Below are 17,376 nucleotides of genomic sequence, written 5' to 3' on the forward strand. Positions count from 1 at the left end.
GTCATTAGCAAGTTAAATGTTTCCAAAAGCATGAATCATTCAACAGTCATCTGAATAATAATATTGGTCTCTTTTTGTTGGAAGTTCACTTTATCCAGATGTTGCATCTTCTTTTACATCAGCTTTGGACAAAACCTGGATGGACTTTTTTGACATTTTTGTAAGTATGGAGTTAAAGGTTAGGCCAGGATTCTCAAATATGGTCTTATCTTCATCATTAGCATAATGCAACAGAATTAAAAGTGAGAAAATTCCCATTTGGACACAGCATAGATTTTTATAAACTCTGAACTTCCTCATATAAGCTATATGTTAAATTCAAAAACTGTCTCCACACGGAGCCTAAATGATCTCTGGAAATCTAATGAGTTCTCTGCAAAGGGATTCTGTGACTATACAGTGTTAATACAGTAATGAGACTGAAATAAATTGAGTTGTTCTAATGAGCATTGTGTTTTTCTTGGTTTGTTTGCTCTCTATTTGTATACTTTTTTCATTATCTTGTTTCATCTACAAGGGAACATAGAGTATGGGTCTGCTTACTGCTGATTTGTGCTCTTGGTTGCTAGAAACTTTATTGTTTATGCTCTTGTTTTTGTTATTTGTCCATGAGATGAGAGATGAAGAGGGTTGAAGCGCTCTACTGCCTCTGATCAGACACAGCTGGGATTTACTTTTGAGATTAAACCTTTGATTGATTTTGTGACAGCATCAATAAGAAGCTATAGTTTATATTTTAGAATATTTAAATTCAATCAGTTATGTCAGGTTTTTGGAGTTTTTTATGTTTGCATACCGTTAAACAAAGCTTACATTGCTTTTAATTTTGATACTGGTTCTTTGGGGGAAAAAAATCGAAATCTCAATATGAATGCACTTACAAGTCAAACACTGTGTTTATATTCTGACAAAGCCATTTGCTGGCTAATCAGAACAGAGATATAAAACACTGTGCATATAGAAAGTCACATGATCTGTCTTTTTACTCCTCTCCTGGTTAAAAATACCAGTAGGCTGACAGACAATAAGCACAATGAGACTGTGGCAGACCTGGCCACCCACTCACAATCTCACTGTGTTTTCCAACCCTTCCACAGTCTGCCTCTCTCTCTGTCCTCTCCTCACTCCTCTCTCACCCATAGATTCTGTGTCATTCTTTAAGATGGATGACAAAGTTAATTTCCTTTGGTATCAACCAAAGCACAAAAGATTTCTTTGGTTCATTAGATTCACACAGCGCAGTTACAAACAAACAAAGTTGTGTTGCTAAAAGGGATCCCACAGTAATCTGACTCAGACTTCTGTTACTTTAGCTAAGGTGAGGGGACACATATAAAAAATGTTGGGTTGATTATACTCTTAATTTGTGGGATTACCAGTGATTGAACAAAGTTGGACCGAATCCATTCAAATCTGGGACAGTTAGTATCAACAAAAGAGAGATAAAACCATTCAGCATGTGGTGTTTTAAACCACAATAATTTACTTTTTTGGCCACTTACTGGCAGTGGAACAAGCTCTAAACATCATCATCAGGGAAAATTTAAAAAGTAGCCATAAAGCTAAGATCTGCAAAACTAAGCTTAAAGCTGCTATAATCAATATTTTTATATCATAAGCAGAGTAAATTACTATGTGTAATGTGATAGCGGTCGACAGTAGTAACAAAACCACCAAAAATCGCCATGCAGATTCTCTCAGCTCCATTTTTTAGTATTTTTGCTCCAAATTTTTGTCATTTTTGGCCAAATTGTAGCATAGATTAATGATGAATGATGAATGTTTATTTCTGTTTTTGTACAGGAACATATAAACATGTGCATTCTAATGGGAATTTGAGGGTTACCCAGACACCACTGTTTTGCCTTGTATTTACAGTTTGTTCTCTGACAGTGTATGTGTGAAATAATCCTAAGTATCTGATGTGTCTGTTTCCAGCTTTAACTGGGTGGATTTATCTGCTTAAATTTCAAGTCACATGAAGAAATGATATTAAATGAGCAACAGTCCAGACTGCTTCTTTGCTGTTGTGGCTTTGTAGGTATAAATCACAGCTGGCACTCAGATGCCAACACACATCTCCTTCTACTTCTGCTAATCAGTGTTTGTGTTTACGGGGTCACTTCTAATGAACCACCTTGCAGTTTACTTGGCACTTTTGTCACGCGCCTAAACAAACTGGAGTTAAGAAGTAAACACTCTGTAGACTTGGTGGGTGCAAACACACCTTTGGTCACTCACTTCCCACAATCATTCAGTCAGTAAGCTGCATCGAGGGAACTTATTCAGTAAGTCAAACACAGTTACTCATTTATCCAGCCATTTTCTCACTGACTTGCTGCAGCAAACACTTTTCCAAACTAACCTTCTCTAACTCACCTTCCACTCTCTCTCTCTTCTTATTTTACTCTCAATTTTCATTTATATTTGCTCTATTTTTCCCTCTCTCCATTTCCTGATTTCTCTTATTTCCCCCACCTCTCCTTTGTTTGGGTCTTTGTTTGTTTCTTTACCTGTTTCTTTCATTCTGCCTCAGCAAGCATACTTCTTAAAATAACTGTTCTCATCTGCAGGTGTTGTTATTTTATGTGAGTGTGATTATAAATGTAGTTTGTACCAACTTGCTGTTGAGATACAACAATCAGAGAGCTGAAGAATGAGAGCACCACCACCACCACTGCCACTACTCATTTTCAGAATGATGGAGACTCTGTGTGTTGAGTTGACTTGAGTTTTCTTCATAGGTTTTAGTGTTGCGTGTGGTTTAGCATGTCTGCATGCATGCGTGTAAAAATCATCAATAAACTATATTTGCACAACTAGGCAGTGGAATCACATGAATAAAAACAACTCCAGATGTTGTGCCGTCCCACAGAGCTTGGCTGGATGTGTAGCACCAACTGTTGCTGTAGATTATATTAATGAAGTCTTGAAATAACCGGCATAAACAGCAATTGGCATACTGCTTAGTTCAGCATCACTTGCAAACATGTCGTCAATAACTTTTTCCAACCCGATGAATGCCACCTCTTCACAAAGAGCTGTGTGTTTGTGACATTCAATCATTTCCATAATTGGCGCTGCTCAATTCTTATATGAGGCCACATATTCTGCTCCATTTTAGGAAAAGTTTCATTCACAAAAACGTCACCTTGGAGTAAAACAAAGACTTTCACATCAGGGACTTTCAAAGTCCTACTTTTATTAGCAGAACAGAGGCCAACAAGGTGTCATTAGAGCAGCTCACTGTGATATAAATAAAGAATGGTTTGACATGAAGCTAGATGCTATAAAAAGAAAAACAATGTGTTAGATGAGAGGTGTTGAAACAATTGAATATTTGGCTTTTTGGGGTTTTTTTTCTTGATAAATCAGTAAATTTCAGTTGATCAGCTTCATCATTTCTGCACTCTGTGGCTGAATTTTCTAAATTTCATACTCATGGTGAGACAGCAGCTGCTAACTGCGATTAAACTCTTGAGCGACAAAATGAAACACCTCTCAGGCTGTGACTACCCCTGAAGAGGTACTACAGTGTGGCATAAAAAGCTTCAGTGCAGTCAGTGATTAGATTGGTGATCTCATGATTATATTGTTGAATATAACATTTTGATGATTTTCTGTGTTTGGCTCTGCTACCTGAGCTCAGAGAGGATTTAATGCTGCAGGGAGAGTGAAGTGAGATCACCCATCTCACAGCACATCACACATCTCATGATCTCATGTGATTAGCTGCTGGTGAGATGTGGATATCTAACCACATTAAGTACAGTATATGGAAGACATTTGTCATTCATGCTTTCCCATTTGATTCAAATGTTGCTCTGTTTTGTCAGTGCTACTTCATCTTTAGAGAGAAACTAGCACATTTACAGTGCCTGAATAGTGTTACTTGCTAACAGATGAATGTATTTAAATGAATGCAGACATCTGTTTATAGACCTGCAAGAAGTGATGTGGTGATTTTCAGGCCAAAAACTGTCTAGACATCCAGGCTAAAGTCTGGTTGAAAAATGAAATGGTTGGTGAAAACATCTAGAGTATATATAACAGTTGCTTGAACAGCATTTCAGTGTGAAGTCATTTTTAGTGAAGTCATCTAAATGCTTTCACTTTAAAACCAGATTTTGCCTGGTTTAACTTTTATCTTTTAACCTGCATATCACCAAGTCAGTGTTGTAGTAATGTATAATTAAACATGTTGGATGTTTGCAGTATTGGTACTCATTTTCTGTTAATTACAGGTACATACAGTAATGCTAATGCTAATTAAAATATAAAAAGTAACTGTAACTTCAATGACTTTGATAAATAATAATAAATGTCAGCTCACTGACTGATCTGAATATGGTTCCAGTGAAAAAGTAAAAAGAAAAAAAGAAAAACTCTGCCCCACTCTCTGTACCAGCTGTAATTATTCTGAAAGTCTGAAAGTCCTCTTACCTGAGCTGGAGAATAGAGCCGACATCGATGATTTGTATGTCCCTCATGACCTGCACTGCCTCCTCCTCCATCTCGCAATGGTGCCATCATCACCACACCACTTGGACCCCCAACTGCCCCCGCTGTAATTGCACCAGACACTCCTCCGCCCATGTTTGCCCCACTAGCAGCACCAGCCGTTGCCCCGGCGATGGCTCCGATGCCTCCCATCATGCAGCAGAGGCCTCCCTGAGCCAGCTCCAGCTCAATCTCGGCGTCCATCTCAGCGTCTTCCTGCGCCTCCTTGTTGGAATCATCCAGATGTTTCATGAGCACGGCCACCACCACGTTTATCAGGACAAACTGAGCCGTGAGCACGAACGACACAAAATACATCGGAGAGATGAACTGTAGTCCAGCGTGGCAACCGTAATCAGTGCCTGGACGGCCTGGCGGGCACTCCCTTAGCGTGTCCTGGTGGATGGTGGAGTATTGGGAAAGTTTAGTGGTTGAGGAAGAGTAAAAGAAAGGAAGGGTCAGACAGACGTTAAAGCAAGACAAAAGGAGAGGAACAGTGGAGGGTAGATAAAATGGAAGAATAGTAAGAATATGAGGACTGGATGACAATCAATCAGGTGAAGAGGAGTTTACATAAAAAGTCTGCTGATTATTTTTCATTGTTAGGTCAATACAATGTTAGAAAATTGTCAAAGATGCCCTAAAGCCCAAAGTCTTATTTTAATGTCTTTGTTACGTCTGACCAACAGTCCAAAAGACATTTTTGCTTGATATATGACATATACTATTACCAAATTAGATAACTTTCACTGAATGATTCAGTTGACTAACCAGCTGATTAATTCACCAATTATTTCAGCATGAATGGAGAATGAAGGTTTAGGATTAGAAATTTTGAATTCAAAGGTTTAAACCAATGCCAGCGTGTTGGTTTTATGTGGATCTTAATATTATTTAAAGGGAGCGATCTGATGAGTAATGATCCAAAGAACTACTGAAGCAATTTGTAATGTCTTTATATAGCACATTGTCAAACTTGCACACTTCAGCTTGATGAAAGCTCAAGGTTTCCTGAAATTTGCTGTCTGTCTTCCTTTTCATCCACATTCAGACACTCTTTCTAAGAGCCTAATCAGCACTGATTAACTATCAGTCGGTTATGGGCTGTGATAGAATTTTAAGAGCTCAGGTACTTGGGTGTGATTGGAGAGTTGATTGAGGTGATAGATGAGAGCGAAGGGGGGATCAAATAGTCCGATTTTGTGAGTGCAAATTTTAATCTTTATTCATCCTTGAAAGGTTTCGTTGAGTGCACATTTGCTTTTTCGACACCATTCTTTACTGAAGAACACACTCATTACTCACTCATTTCCCTCACCTAAATACTGTCTGGTCCTGGGATGTGAACTGAAGACCTTCAATTACAATCACATCCAGCCTCTGTCTGTGCTGAGATTGGTGTAAAATATATTTGGGCAGCTCAAAAAGTATAAAAAAAACAGATGATTGTACTAATCCCAAGGCTCTCAAGCAGACCTGGTTTAAACTGCCCCCCCCCACACACACACACCCTTTGTTTGACCTTCATGTAAGACAATTTCCATTGTCTCAACAGCAGTAGATGAGGTGGCAGTGAGGAGAGTAAAAAGCTAAGCAGATTACATAGCCCAGTCCAAGTGACAAATGTGAAAATGTCAAGAGATGAAGTGTGATATGACTCTATAAAACCGGTACCTTCATGATGCCATTCCAGTTGTCACCAGTAGAAACCTGGAAGAGTGTGAGGAAGGCCATTCCAAAGTTTTCAAAGGTGGCGTGGCGGCTCATTCCTTCACAGGGGTAGTCAGCGTTACACACTGAGAGGTGACATGATGAGGGAGGTAAAAGAGAAGGGGAAGTAAGGGGTTCAGAGAGTGAAACCTTGGTCATGCCAAACTTCTGTGTAGCTCATTTAAGAAATCACAAGTTCACAATGGTTTATTTGGTCAAAACAGTGAAACAGTGTTTGTGTCTGTTCACGCTGCTTCATTAGAAATGTGCCAGATCTTGCAAACTAAATTTACATGGTGGGCAGAAGAACTGGAGCACAATGGTTTGTGGCTTTTAGTGGTGTCAACAGACACCATCATGTCTTCATCAATGGACAAATCCAGGGCAAAAACATATATAATCAATTAGGAATAGGTCCTCATTTGTTATTGGATGGCAGGTTGAGGATTGCAAACTTATTAGATAACGGATCCAAGAACAGGAGTTTGCGACAGCCAGTATCCAAGTGCCACATGTGTCAAAAAGTCACATGAACTCACCACAGTTTTGGGAACCTGTCATTCAGTAAAGTCAGAAATTGTGGTGTTGAGGAGGAATCAAAACAAACCCAAATAAAGTCCCTGTAAACTTGACAAGGCATAATGGACTCTGAATCATTTTCTCCAGTGTTTACATTTTCCTCTAAAGTGATAGAATTAGATATGCCTATTTTTAAGCTCCATTCCACCTGTTTATTTACCTGATAGCAGGTTTTGTCCAGGAAGTATTTTAATTTAGTTGTATAATTTTTAGGAGTTATCAGAAATTTTGAGCAAAGGTCAGTCAAAGAGAAAGGGATAGAGATTCATTTTTTATTCTGACTTATTCTGACAAATGAAGGTGGTTTCAGTGGATACGACAAGGCACATGTTACTCTATTTGACCAAACACAAAGACCTGACATGGTAAAAATGCAGCCCTGATGACTACTAAACAAACACAATGCTCATGAGCCACATTACTATAGTGCTGTGATAAACAGTGAAAGTGGGAAAATAAAATAAATATTGGAAGATGTCAATTCCCGTTTTAAGTATAGTAAGTAAACTGTTCTCATCTCTTGACTGGCAACAAGTGGATGGTTGGGCTTACCCAGCTCTCCGAACAGCTCCACGCCCAGAGCAGCATAGATGAAGAAGAGCAACATAAAGAGCAGACCAAGGTTTCCCACCTGTCACACAAAAAGGAATTCACATTACATTAACAGAGATAACTTGTTTTTACTGAACTACATCAGGTGTAATTCTGTTCTTAGGTAAGGTGGGATTGGATTTCGTAAATACTGATTCAGCAGTTAAACCATTTTAATTGCCATACTCATTGTAAGTCAAAATGTCAGCTAAATAGTACATTTTTGTGCAACTACCACATCACACACTTGGGTTAATCAACATAATTTAACTAATGACATACCCAGTTGTATTGCAAACATGCAGTATAATGTTGTGGCAATATTGAGTAAGGCAATGTACGCCTCATTCTTTCAACATTTACTGAAGATCAAGCAGGAGACAAGAGGCAGATATTACAAACTACAGACAGAGAATGTGCTAAATAATATATATAGTGTGTCTGATCTTCTGTGAAAACAATCTCTCACTGTGTTCCCCACCCAGCTGGATGGACAACATTCTCAACAGAGAGCATTTGCTTTTTGGGATATATGAAAACAGGCTTATTCTGCTCATGCATTTTTGGGATGCTGCGTTAGGTTTTGAATGTTTTTATTAAAGGCCTAAAGGTCATGAAACTAAACATGCAGGATCCTGCAAACATTTCATCAGATCAGAAATAGTTGGAAACAGCAAAACTAGAGGTTAACACAATTCAAGCAACCACAACAAAAAACCCTCCCTGCCTCAAATCAAGGATAATCACTCTATTATACGGTTTGGAGAAAATTTCACTTGCTGACTTCTTAACAGGCATGAATCCATCCGTGTATGCTGTGTATGCAAATGAGTAAAGGACCCCCTGGGGTGCAAAAGCAGGCACTAAGCAGAACACCATTAGCTAAGTCACCTCACAGGAAAGGCAATGGGGTGCTTTGAAATACGTGACTGTAGAATTCCATTAGACAGGCAAATAAACTGAGAGTGGATTAGGAAAGACTAAGATGTAAATTTTTTATTGGGTGAAGTAGGGGAGAAAGACAGGAAATAATGAGGGAGAGAGGGATGGGAAAAATTTGGAGAGGTTAGGCAAAGCCTGAGGACAGCTTTCTTTCCTTCCCCCATGCATGTTGATGTTTCCGGGTGGATATTATAATCCATGATTTGCCCTGAAGCAGTTTGCAGTATGTAACTTAAGCCTGACCGATGTCTTCAGATCCCTCGAGCACAGAGTTAAAGCAGACCAGAGGGATGAGAATGCTGTGGTATGAGAAACAGATTGTTGGATGCTATGAAAGCATTAGAGTTGGCAACCAGGCAACAGAAGCTCGTGAGAAACTCCGTTAGAGCGAACTTTGATATTTATACCTTTTAGTTTCCATAGCAAACAAACCTGTAAACTTTTAAAACTGTTTACTGAACCTGTTCTTTTCTGTATTTAGACTTATGAAACCTTGACTCAGTCGTCTGTGTCATGGTAGGACATTTTTTGTTACAATTGTGTAGGAAATTTGGTACATAATGTGACATAAGTCACACTGACACATGAAAGGTCATTACACCCACTTCAAATTCCAGTGAAAGAACAGACACTTTAGACAGAGGGGTTAAAATGTTCTCAGCAAAAGTGGGACTGTGACTTTTATTTCCAGAGAACAATAGCAGCAGAGGCAGCATGAAATTTTCACTCGTCTGTGGTGAAAGTCGATCCTCATACTGCGTGTGCTGAAACAAACAATCACACTTAGAATATACACTTTAAATGTGATCAGTAGAAAGGGTTCTGGTAATTTCGATCTCAAGATTTTATTCTTTTCATGTATTAGTTTTATATTTTGAAGGGCGACATCAGTGTTGTTCAAACAACAGTACTAGAATGTTTCTTATCAGTTAGAATTGGTCTTACTTTTAAGCTATTTTGAAGCAGCTTCACACAGGACTAATGTGACACATTACAGAGGAGTAACTGTTTACACATTTATGCTAAATCTAACACAAGAAGTACAGTAGAGTTATATATGTTTAATTTCAACTGTACATTTAACATTCTTGCATCAAGCTGTAGTGTCTTTACTTTTTGTGGCTAACTTCAGAAAATATTTGCTCTATTTCTCAAGATTCATTGAACTTAATGTTATTATTATTATAATTATTTAGTTTTTGCACTTATTCATACTCTCATATGTCAATTAAAAATGTTAATTGTTGAGACCTAAAGGAAGCTATATTGTTTTAAATATTGTACCTATTTGCATATCCAATTTTAATGGTAAATGTTTTCCTTTTATAGACGAACATTGTCCTGCATATTTGTCATTCTGAAGTTCTCCTGCTTTCTTGACAAATTAATACATTTTCATTCATCTTCTTTATTTTTGTTTGTTTTTTCCTGTAGTGGCCTTACTGTGCACAGTTCACTGCTTCTGCTGGGGATGTAGCTAAGAGAGAAAGTCAAGTGCTGAAAAAATGTTAATTAAGTCAAATGTGATCCTCTTTTCCTTGTTTTCAAAAATAAAATATTTTATGGTTCTTGAAGTTCTTTTTCCTCACTTGCCCAGCAGAATATAAAGTCTCTAACCATTCAAAGCTATGAGGTTTTGAATATTTAGTTAATGTTTCAAGCTAGAGCAGTGATTGTATTTGCAGAATAACAAATGCACCCTTTTCACTGTCATTAATTCATCACAGGGAGAAAAAAAAACCTTTGGCTTGACTGGTCCTGTAAACTGATAATGCACAGCCCTCTCTGATGCCACCTTTATTCATTGTATGTTATACTTCAGAAAAATCAGTCATGGCATTAAGTGTTTGTATCTGTACCCATGTTCAAACTAAATCTGTCTTAACTGGGTAAAAACATTCTTCATTTGCTATTGTCATGTGATGCCTTGTGTGTGTGTGCTAATCTTCACAGCACTACCTCCAGTGGCCCCCTATTAGTCTGCTGTGTACTTTGTTGTGGTCTAAGCTTCCAATTCAAAAACAACACCAACAAAACCAATGGAATCTGTCCAAACGAGAGAGTAGGGACTGGAAGGAGAACAAGTTAAAGTGGTTGGAGAAAGGGACTATTGATCTGAGGTATTAAAGCAGGGGATTTCTGTGATTGTAATTTTACCTCAGTGTGTAAGCCTGCGTTTATTTGTGTTAATGCGTATAGCTGTGTGTCTGTGCACACATGCTTTTCTACCCAAACATTGGGGAGACAAAAATCCTCCCACAGGGCTCAGTCAGAGCATTGGTAATGCAGCAGAACTGGAGAAAATCAACTTCTGGCTGCACACAGAATCACTCCATTACAAATGTCTTTAATAAAGAGCTGTTTTGAAGAGAGCAGCCAGTCCAGATCCATTAGTGTATTTTTCTCTGGTCTGCTCACATAAAAAAAGAAATAAAGATTTAGAGCTTCATAATGTTAGGAAAAGGAAAACAGAGGCAGAACTTCAGTTACTTCTTTTTTTCTATACAGCAAAAGATATATTTTACCCAGAGAAGATGCATAAGATGAATAATGTCATGTCATTTTATCTTGGTGCTGTAAAGAAGAAAGTAGCTTTTTACACAGTTTGGTTCTGTGAACTTGTTATCTCATTTTCAAAATCTGATATACTTTATCTCTGCACACAAAAATCTTTCCTTCTGTTTATTAGCTCCTGCTGGGACAGACAGTTAGAATTAATACTATAAACCATTCAAAGCTTTGGTGCTATTTGCAGTTTGACAAGGCACAAAGAGGCACAGCCTTTATATGACTTTTTTGTAGTTAAGAAACTCTTTGAGAAACTGATCATAAGTTTGTTTCTGTTGTGGTGTGTTGTTGTAAAGGTTTATGTCTTTGTATGTATAAATTGATGGATTCTGTTCTCAGACTCTGACTCAGACTCCACTTAGCAGCTGGCAACAGTGAATTTCCAGGGTCTTGTTGTCACAGTGAGGTTGCCAGGTAACCAGCAGAGACGCAGCACAGAAGTGCTGGGCGGATGGATTAACTGCTGTTCGTCAAGTAACAGTCACACCAAATAACACCCTCTAAAACATCAACAATAAACTGGACCAGAGAAATATTGTCTGTATTTGCCCACAAGTCACAAGACCAAAATGAATTATTATGAATGAATCTAACCTACTAATAAGCACTGTCTGTATATCTAAAGTCCGACGAAGGCTGACGTGTTCCGCTATTTTTATAATTTGCTATTTATCAAAGTCGATCAAATAATTTTGCTTTATTAAAAAAAAATTATGAAGTGTTAGTTGTCCAGTTTTAGAGATGTAGAGAGTATTCAGACATGGACTGGCACATTTTTGGTTTTGTCCACAATAACAAAGATAATGCACCAACTAAAACCGCTGCACCACCATTTGTACATTTAAATGGCAGTGGGTATGACATCTGTGATAGGCTGTACTGGACAGAGATTTTTTATTTTTATTCCTTTAACATCTAAAGCCCCTTGTGATCAGTTAGACCATTTATCAAACCAATAGTGCCAAAGCTTCATTATCATTTATCTGACAGAAATCCTTTCTGCCACTAACTGGTCTACGAGTAATCCGTCTTTATCATTAAATTCAGTTACTGCTCCAGACATGGGAAACACAGCTAATTAATAACTGAACTGATGGAGGCAGACAAAGTCAGTCAGTGATGAAGTCAGTGATTTACAAATATAAACTTTCCAGTTTTCTAACGTAAGCAAACAGTTTGGTTTCGACGAAAGTAAAATCCACAACTAACGTATAAAACAATTTTCAAAGACATTCTGCTGTTTCCCCACAGAGTAATTAATTTGCAAAACCCACTGAAATTTACTGAGTTCACTAGGGAGTTAATAAACTTTCTTGAATTTCCTGGCTGTGATAGTAGTTCTCAAACTTCCACAGTATTCCACAAATTCCAGGACAGGCAAAAACTTTGATATATATGAGTCTGCGTAAAGGTTAAAGAATAGAAAGTATTTTGTGTACCAAGGGAGCAGAACGTTTTTGCTGGTCTTGTCTCATTAACAGTGGTGGGATGGAAAACTCTTAAATTAATCTTTATTTGCCCTGAATGAATGGGATGAGCAGTGGAAGGTTAGCAAAGTGTCGTAATATTGGGGGCAAAAATTTTGTCACAACCTGACTTCCTGAAAGCCATAATTCTCAAGGAGCTTCTATCGACACTGGTCGTTTATCATCCCACAAATGTTAATTAACTCCTGTGTGTCCTTGTGATAAGCTCAGAGAGGATATGTGTATGCGTGTGTGTGTGATGACACGTACCTGAGGAAGAGCCTGGACCACTGTGTCTAGCAGAGCTCTCATCCCAGTTGCCATTTTCAACAACTTCAACACTGGAGAGAGATCACAGACAAACCGTAATATCCACGAAAAATAGTATATTTCTCTGTGTGTGCCTGTGTGTTGCTTTGGATGTGTGATGTGTGTTTTGTGGAACACAAAAGACACCACAGAGACAGAGAGGGACAATCAAGATAGGTAAGAGAGAAAGAGGACGAGAGAGATAACAAACGATCGATAGATGGAATAGGTTTCCCGTCTCTCCATTAGAGATCCTCCACAATTCCCAGCGGTCCAATTTCTGGATGAACATGGCTGACGACGTGGCCGAGAGTAGAGAGAAAAAACCCCTGCTGTATTCTGATGGAGGACGGCAACGGCCGCTCAGACATTAAAACCTCCTGGGAGATGGACTTCTCTCAGGATGGTTAGATGGTGGGGGCATGTGTATGTGTGTGTGAGAGAGATAAGGTGGATGTGATGGTGGTAGTGCAAAGTTAAAGCAGGCAACAGCATCACGAGGAAACAGGCTCTTTGTGTGATGTGTTTGGTACAAAGTTTGTGTGAGGAACCACATTTCCTGGAGCAGTTTGAAAAACTAAAGAACTCAGGCTACATTTTCAGTCATTCTACACAAAAAGTCCCTACTACTGAGCTAGGAGCTATCAGTAGCAGACACCAGTGAGTTCTGCAGTTCCAAATATCACTAATTGATCAAATATAAGTCTGGAAAATCCTACAGCATTCATTAAGAATATAATTACAAGTGAAAGATAAGTAAACAAGAGAAATTGAGCTTAAATTTTATTTGTTCACTGAACGAGGTTTTATATCAAAGCAGAAAAATTGGGGCCAATTTGGGATTTTCAACCTTTGCACCTCTGCACATCTTTGACTAACTAACCACTTGTATTCATTTGTATCAAACAAAAAATAACTGACCAGTTACTAAGCCATTGCCCCTCCCAGTAACTGTTACTACTCCTGTCAAGCTTTAGCATAGCATGCTCTACCTGCTCTAGCATAGCATAAAGTACGTGCATCTATGTGGAAGAAGTGGAATGATTTGAATCAGTTTAACATTCCTTCCACACTCAGACACGTTACTTAACATTCAGGCAGAGTGGCAAAAATGTTATGAGAGGAGAGGAAAGACAGTAGCCCTCACAGTCATCATCAAATACCCCACTTGCTTGTTAATTACCACCAGCTGCTGTTTAATTGGCATATCACCCATGGGTCCACTCAGCGGTCCCTGGGCAGTATTATGGAGGGCAGAGGGCAATGGTACGAGGGCGAGGATTAAGTGAGATTGATGTAATTAGCCTTTATCTTCCTAAGTGTGAAGTTAAGAGGAACTGGTGCAGCCCAGGGAGCCAGTCCTATAATTTCCTCTGAATAATAAGAACACAGGTGCAGAGGAAGAGTCAAGGAGAAAGAGTGAAAGATAGAAATGGAGTATCAGCTCTACCTTTATTCAGGGAGAACTAAGACAACAATAGGACAGTAAATGACACGCATGTGTATGGAATTAAGTGAATTAGAGCAATGGGTAATTGGGCTTGTATCAACATGTCTGAGGGTTCCCTGAAAGCTGTTCCAAATATTGCATGAGGCTGATAACAAAATAATTGGTGTTAATTAATATGTAGATAATTAATTAAAATTTGATCTGACTCTGACTGGCCTGAATTTACAGCATCTATAACAAATTAAAACAGGATATAAAGACATCGTAAAACATGAGGAAATCTTACAAAGATATGAAAAAAATCTTTTAAACAGGTAAAACTAGGGAAAGGTTGTGCCTCTTATTTTAACTTGTTTGAAATGCTGTCTTGGACACATCTGCAGTTGAAGTTAATAAAGAATTTATACTGCATATAGTCTCGGTTTGAATGTGCTCATTTCAGAAAATGTCATAGGACATGGCATTTAAAATTAGTTTGTGTGTATGTGTGTGTGTGCGTGTGTGCCTGTGTACCTCGTGCTATCCTGAGCACCCTCATGATCCTGATGATGGTGGGGTTGATGGGGAGGGAGGCATTGATCTCAATCTCCTCCAGGGTGATGCCCATCACTGACAACAGCACAATGGCCAGGTCCAACTGGTTCCACCTAGATAGACACACACACACACACACACACACACACACACACACACACACACACACACAGAATGATCTTCAATCTACCATAATTTGTAGGATTTGGTCAAAGTGAAGGAAAGCCACGAACAGCAGAATCAGCATGAATTTTCACTCAGTGTGTGGCTGAAGACTTCATGGCTGCACACATCAGGGTCTGTGTTATGTTAATTTTCACCATGAATATTAATATTCTACATCAACTCTATGCATAATTTGCATGATTTTTCTACAACTGACTTGGCAGGAGAATATGTAACAGCCGACCATTACCTGTAGGCCCTCTCCTGCCATGAATATTTATGTCAGTACTAGAAGAACACTTTCAATACTGCGGAAATGTTGCAGCTCTGGAAACATTACTTGTTTGTTAGTTTTTGTCTGTTGTCATTGTGGAGCTGCATAACAAGCTGCAAGTTGAAATGTCTTCATCTGAATCTGGCTACTGCCACTAATGCTGCACGTGCGTGACATAACTAATTACATCACCTGATCCACAGCCCATTCAAGAATGGCAGAAACAGCCTCCACACTGTTAGTACTGGAAGTTCAACTCATGCCCACCACTGGCAATACAACATTTTGTAGCTGCAAGTTAGTTAATGTGAATGAACCAACATTGTGCACAAACAAGCTCTACAATATCAAAATCTATCTAGTAAATCAATATCCAATACAATGATGAAAAAATTAATGATTTGTTTCATATCCAAAAAGGTGCTGGGATGTACAAAAAAAGTGACTGTTGTGCTGATGATGGTTTCATGACTGAAATGGTCACATTTCTTTCCTACTTTGACACACTCATTTTGGATATTGAGTTTTTTTGTTTGTCTGTGGGCTGTTTTCTATGTGATGGGACTGTTGACTTCATGAGTGCACCTGCTACTACATCTTGGAAAGGCTGAATTCATTAATGGAAACCTTTCCCCTCTGTTTATTTGAGACCATATTTTGTGTGACCACCAAAATATGGCCTTGGCTTCATGTGTTTACATGGGCTGTATTATATTGTATATGCACTGTGTGCCTTATTAGCTACTATTAACATGCAAAACTACTAATAAAAAGGAAACATCACTGACACAACATGCTGACCATCACATAACTCTCAAACCATTCACCCATTTACACACGCTGGCACATTGATGGCAGCAAGGTAACACGCAAGGCGCTGGTTTAATCATCAGCTCAAGGACACGTGGACAGGAAGAGCTGGGGATCAGTGAGATTAGCTGTAAACCTGCTCTACCTGCTGAGCCACAGCTGCCTACCTCAGCAACACCTGTATTACAGATGTTACAGGTATCCTTAAATTCTAAGCTGGGCAGTCTCCAAATGTAACCTTTTAAAGTAGACTAACTTGGATTTCACCTGGCCCAGGGCTGAGCTATGAGAGAGCGGGAATGAGGAGAGAGAGAAAAAAACTATCCTGTCAAACCCTCATCTAAGCCATAGTGTAATGTAACCTCTTGGCTAGTAAGCACAGTAGTTTAAAAAGCAGTTACACTTTCTTAAATACACATTCCCTATTTTTTTCTGGCAAAGTTTCTTTAATTTTTAACTCAATTTGCTGCAAAATTGCTGCCTGGGGTATGTTCCCCCACAGTTAATGTATCTCGTCCTAGATAATATCTCAGTTCCAGAGCAGCAGAACTTGCGTACACCAGGTGTACGGGGTGCAAACACACAAAACGGGGTTGCGCTATAAAGCCTGGTCTTTCCAAAAACATATATGAATGGGAAGGCTGGAACAGACAAGGAGATGAACAAAGACATTAATTAAAACGAGGGACAGAAGGAATAATATGACTATAAAAGATTTTGTTTACATGAAGAGAAAAAGACAAAGAGGAAGAGACGGAGACAGTGAGACAGGCAAAGAACATTAAAATAGCTCAGAAGAAATAATTTTGCAAAGAAGGGGGGGGTGGGCACCAACAGCAATTTCCTCCAGCACACCCGCAATTCTAAAAATGGATTGGAAGCTGCAATAATAAAATCTACATAGTAGGGTATCTCAAATAATATTCGCCAACACCATCACAGCTGCTCCACAGGCCAGTACACATGGCTGAGAAAAGACCCCCCCTCACTGGATTGTTACGGTGCTGGGTGTAGACACTGAAATCTATTAAAATTCAAAAGAGTTTCTTCACCTGCACAGCCTCAACATGAGTCTAATACACAGTAAAGCCAATGAGTTATTTTAAAAAACAATAATTCAACATATAATTCTAAGATTAATGTCAACACTACTTAGATTAGAAATAGAACGCAGAAAATTTATGTTGTAATCATTTACTTTGGTCATGCTTTACCTATCTTTGGTGTTAAGAGAGACTGAAATGTTTTCATAAACAAATCCTCACCAAAATGACATTTAATATAAATTTGCCACAGCAAATACATATTAGTTGACAATACAAAATGTTCACAAAGTATTTCATTGTTTTTCTACATAATCTATTTTTGCAGGACAATATTTACTCTACCTTTGTGCAATGCAAGCAATTACATCTCTATTTGGAAAATATATACACTCCCACTATACTAAAGATAACTGAACTTATTAGATGGTATGT

The 17,376-nt window shown here is 38.6% G+C and overlaps 1 protein-coding gene across 1 annotated transcript in view; it reads right to left on the reverse strand.

Moving 5' to 3' along the window:
* LOC108889050 (voltage-dependent T-type calcium channel subunit alpha-1I-like) overlaps positions 1–17,376 on the reverse strand; it is a 121,802-nt gene that overhangs the window by 17,340 nt on the left and 87,086 nt on the right. Inside the window, 5 exon segments of the mRNA XM_018685331.2 lie at positions 4,444–4,896; positions 6,175–6,296; positions 7,342–7,420; positions 12,627–12,697; positions 14,629–14,762. Of these exon segments, the coding sequence (XP_018540847.2) occupies positions 4,444–4,896; positions 6,175–6,296; positions 7,342–7,420; positions 12,627–12,697; positions 14,629–14,762 (859 nt within the window).

The sequence above is a fragment of the Lates calcarifer genome, linkage group LG5 (genome assembly GCF_001640805.2).
Source record: "Lates calcarifer isolate ASB-BC8 linkage group LG5, TLL_Latcal_v3, whole genome shotgun sequence".
In the NCBI taxonomy this organism is placed as follows: Eukaryota; Metazoa; Chordata; class Actinopteri; family Centropomidae; genus Lates; species Lates calcarifer.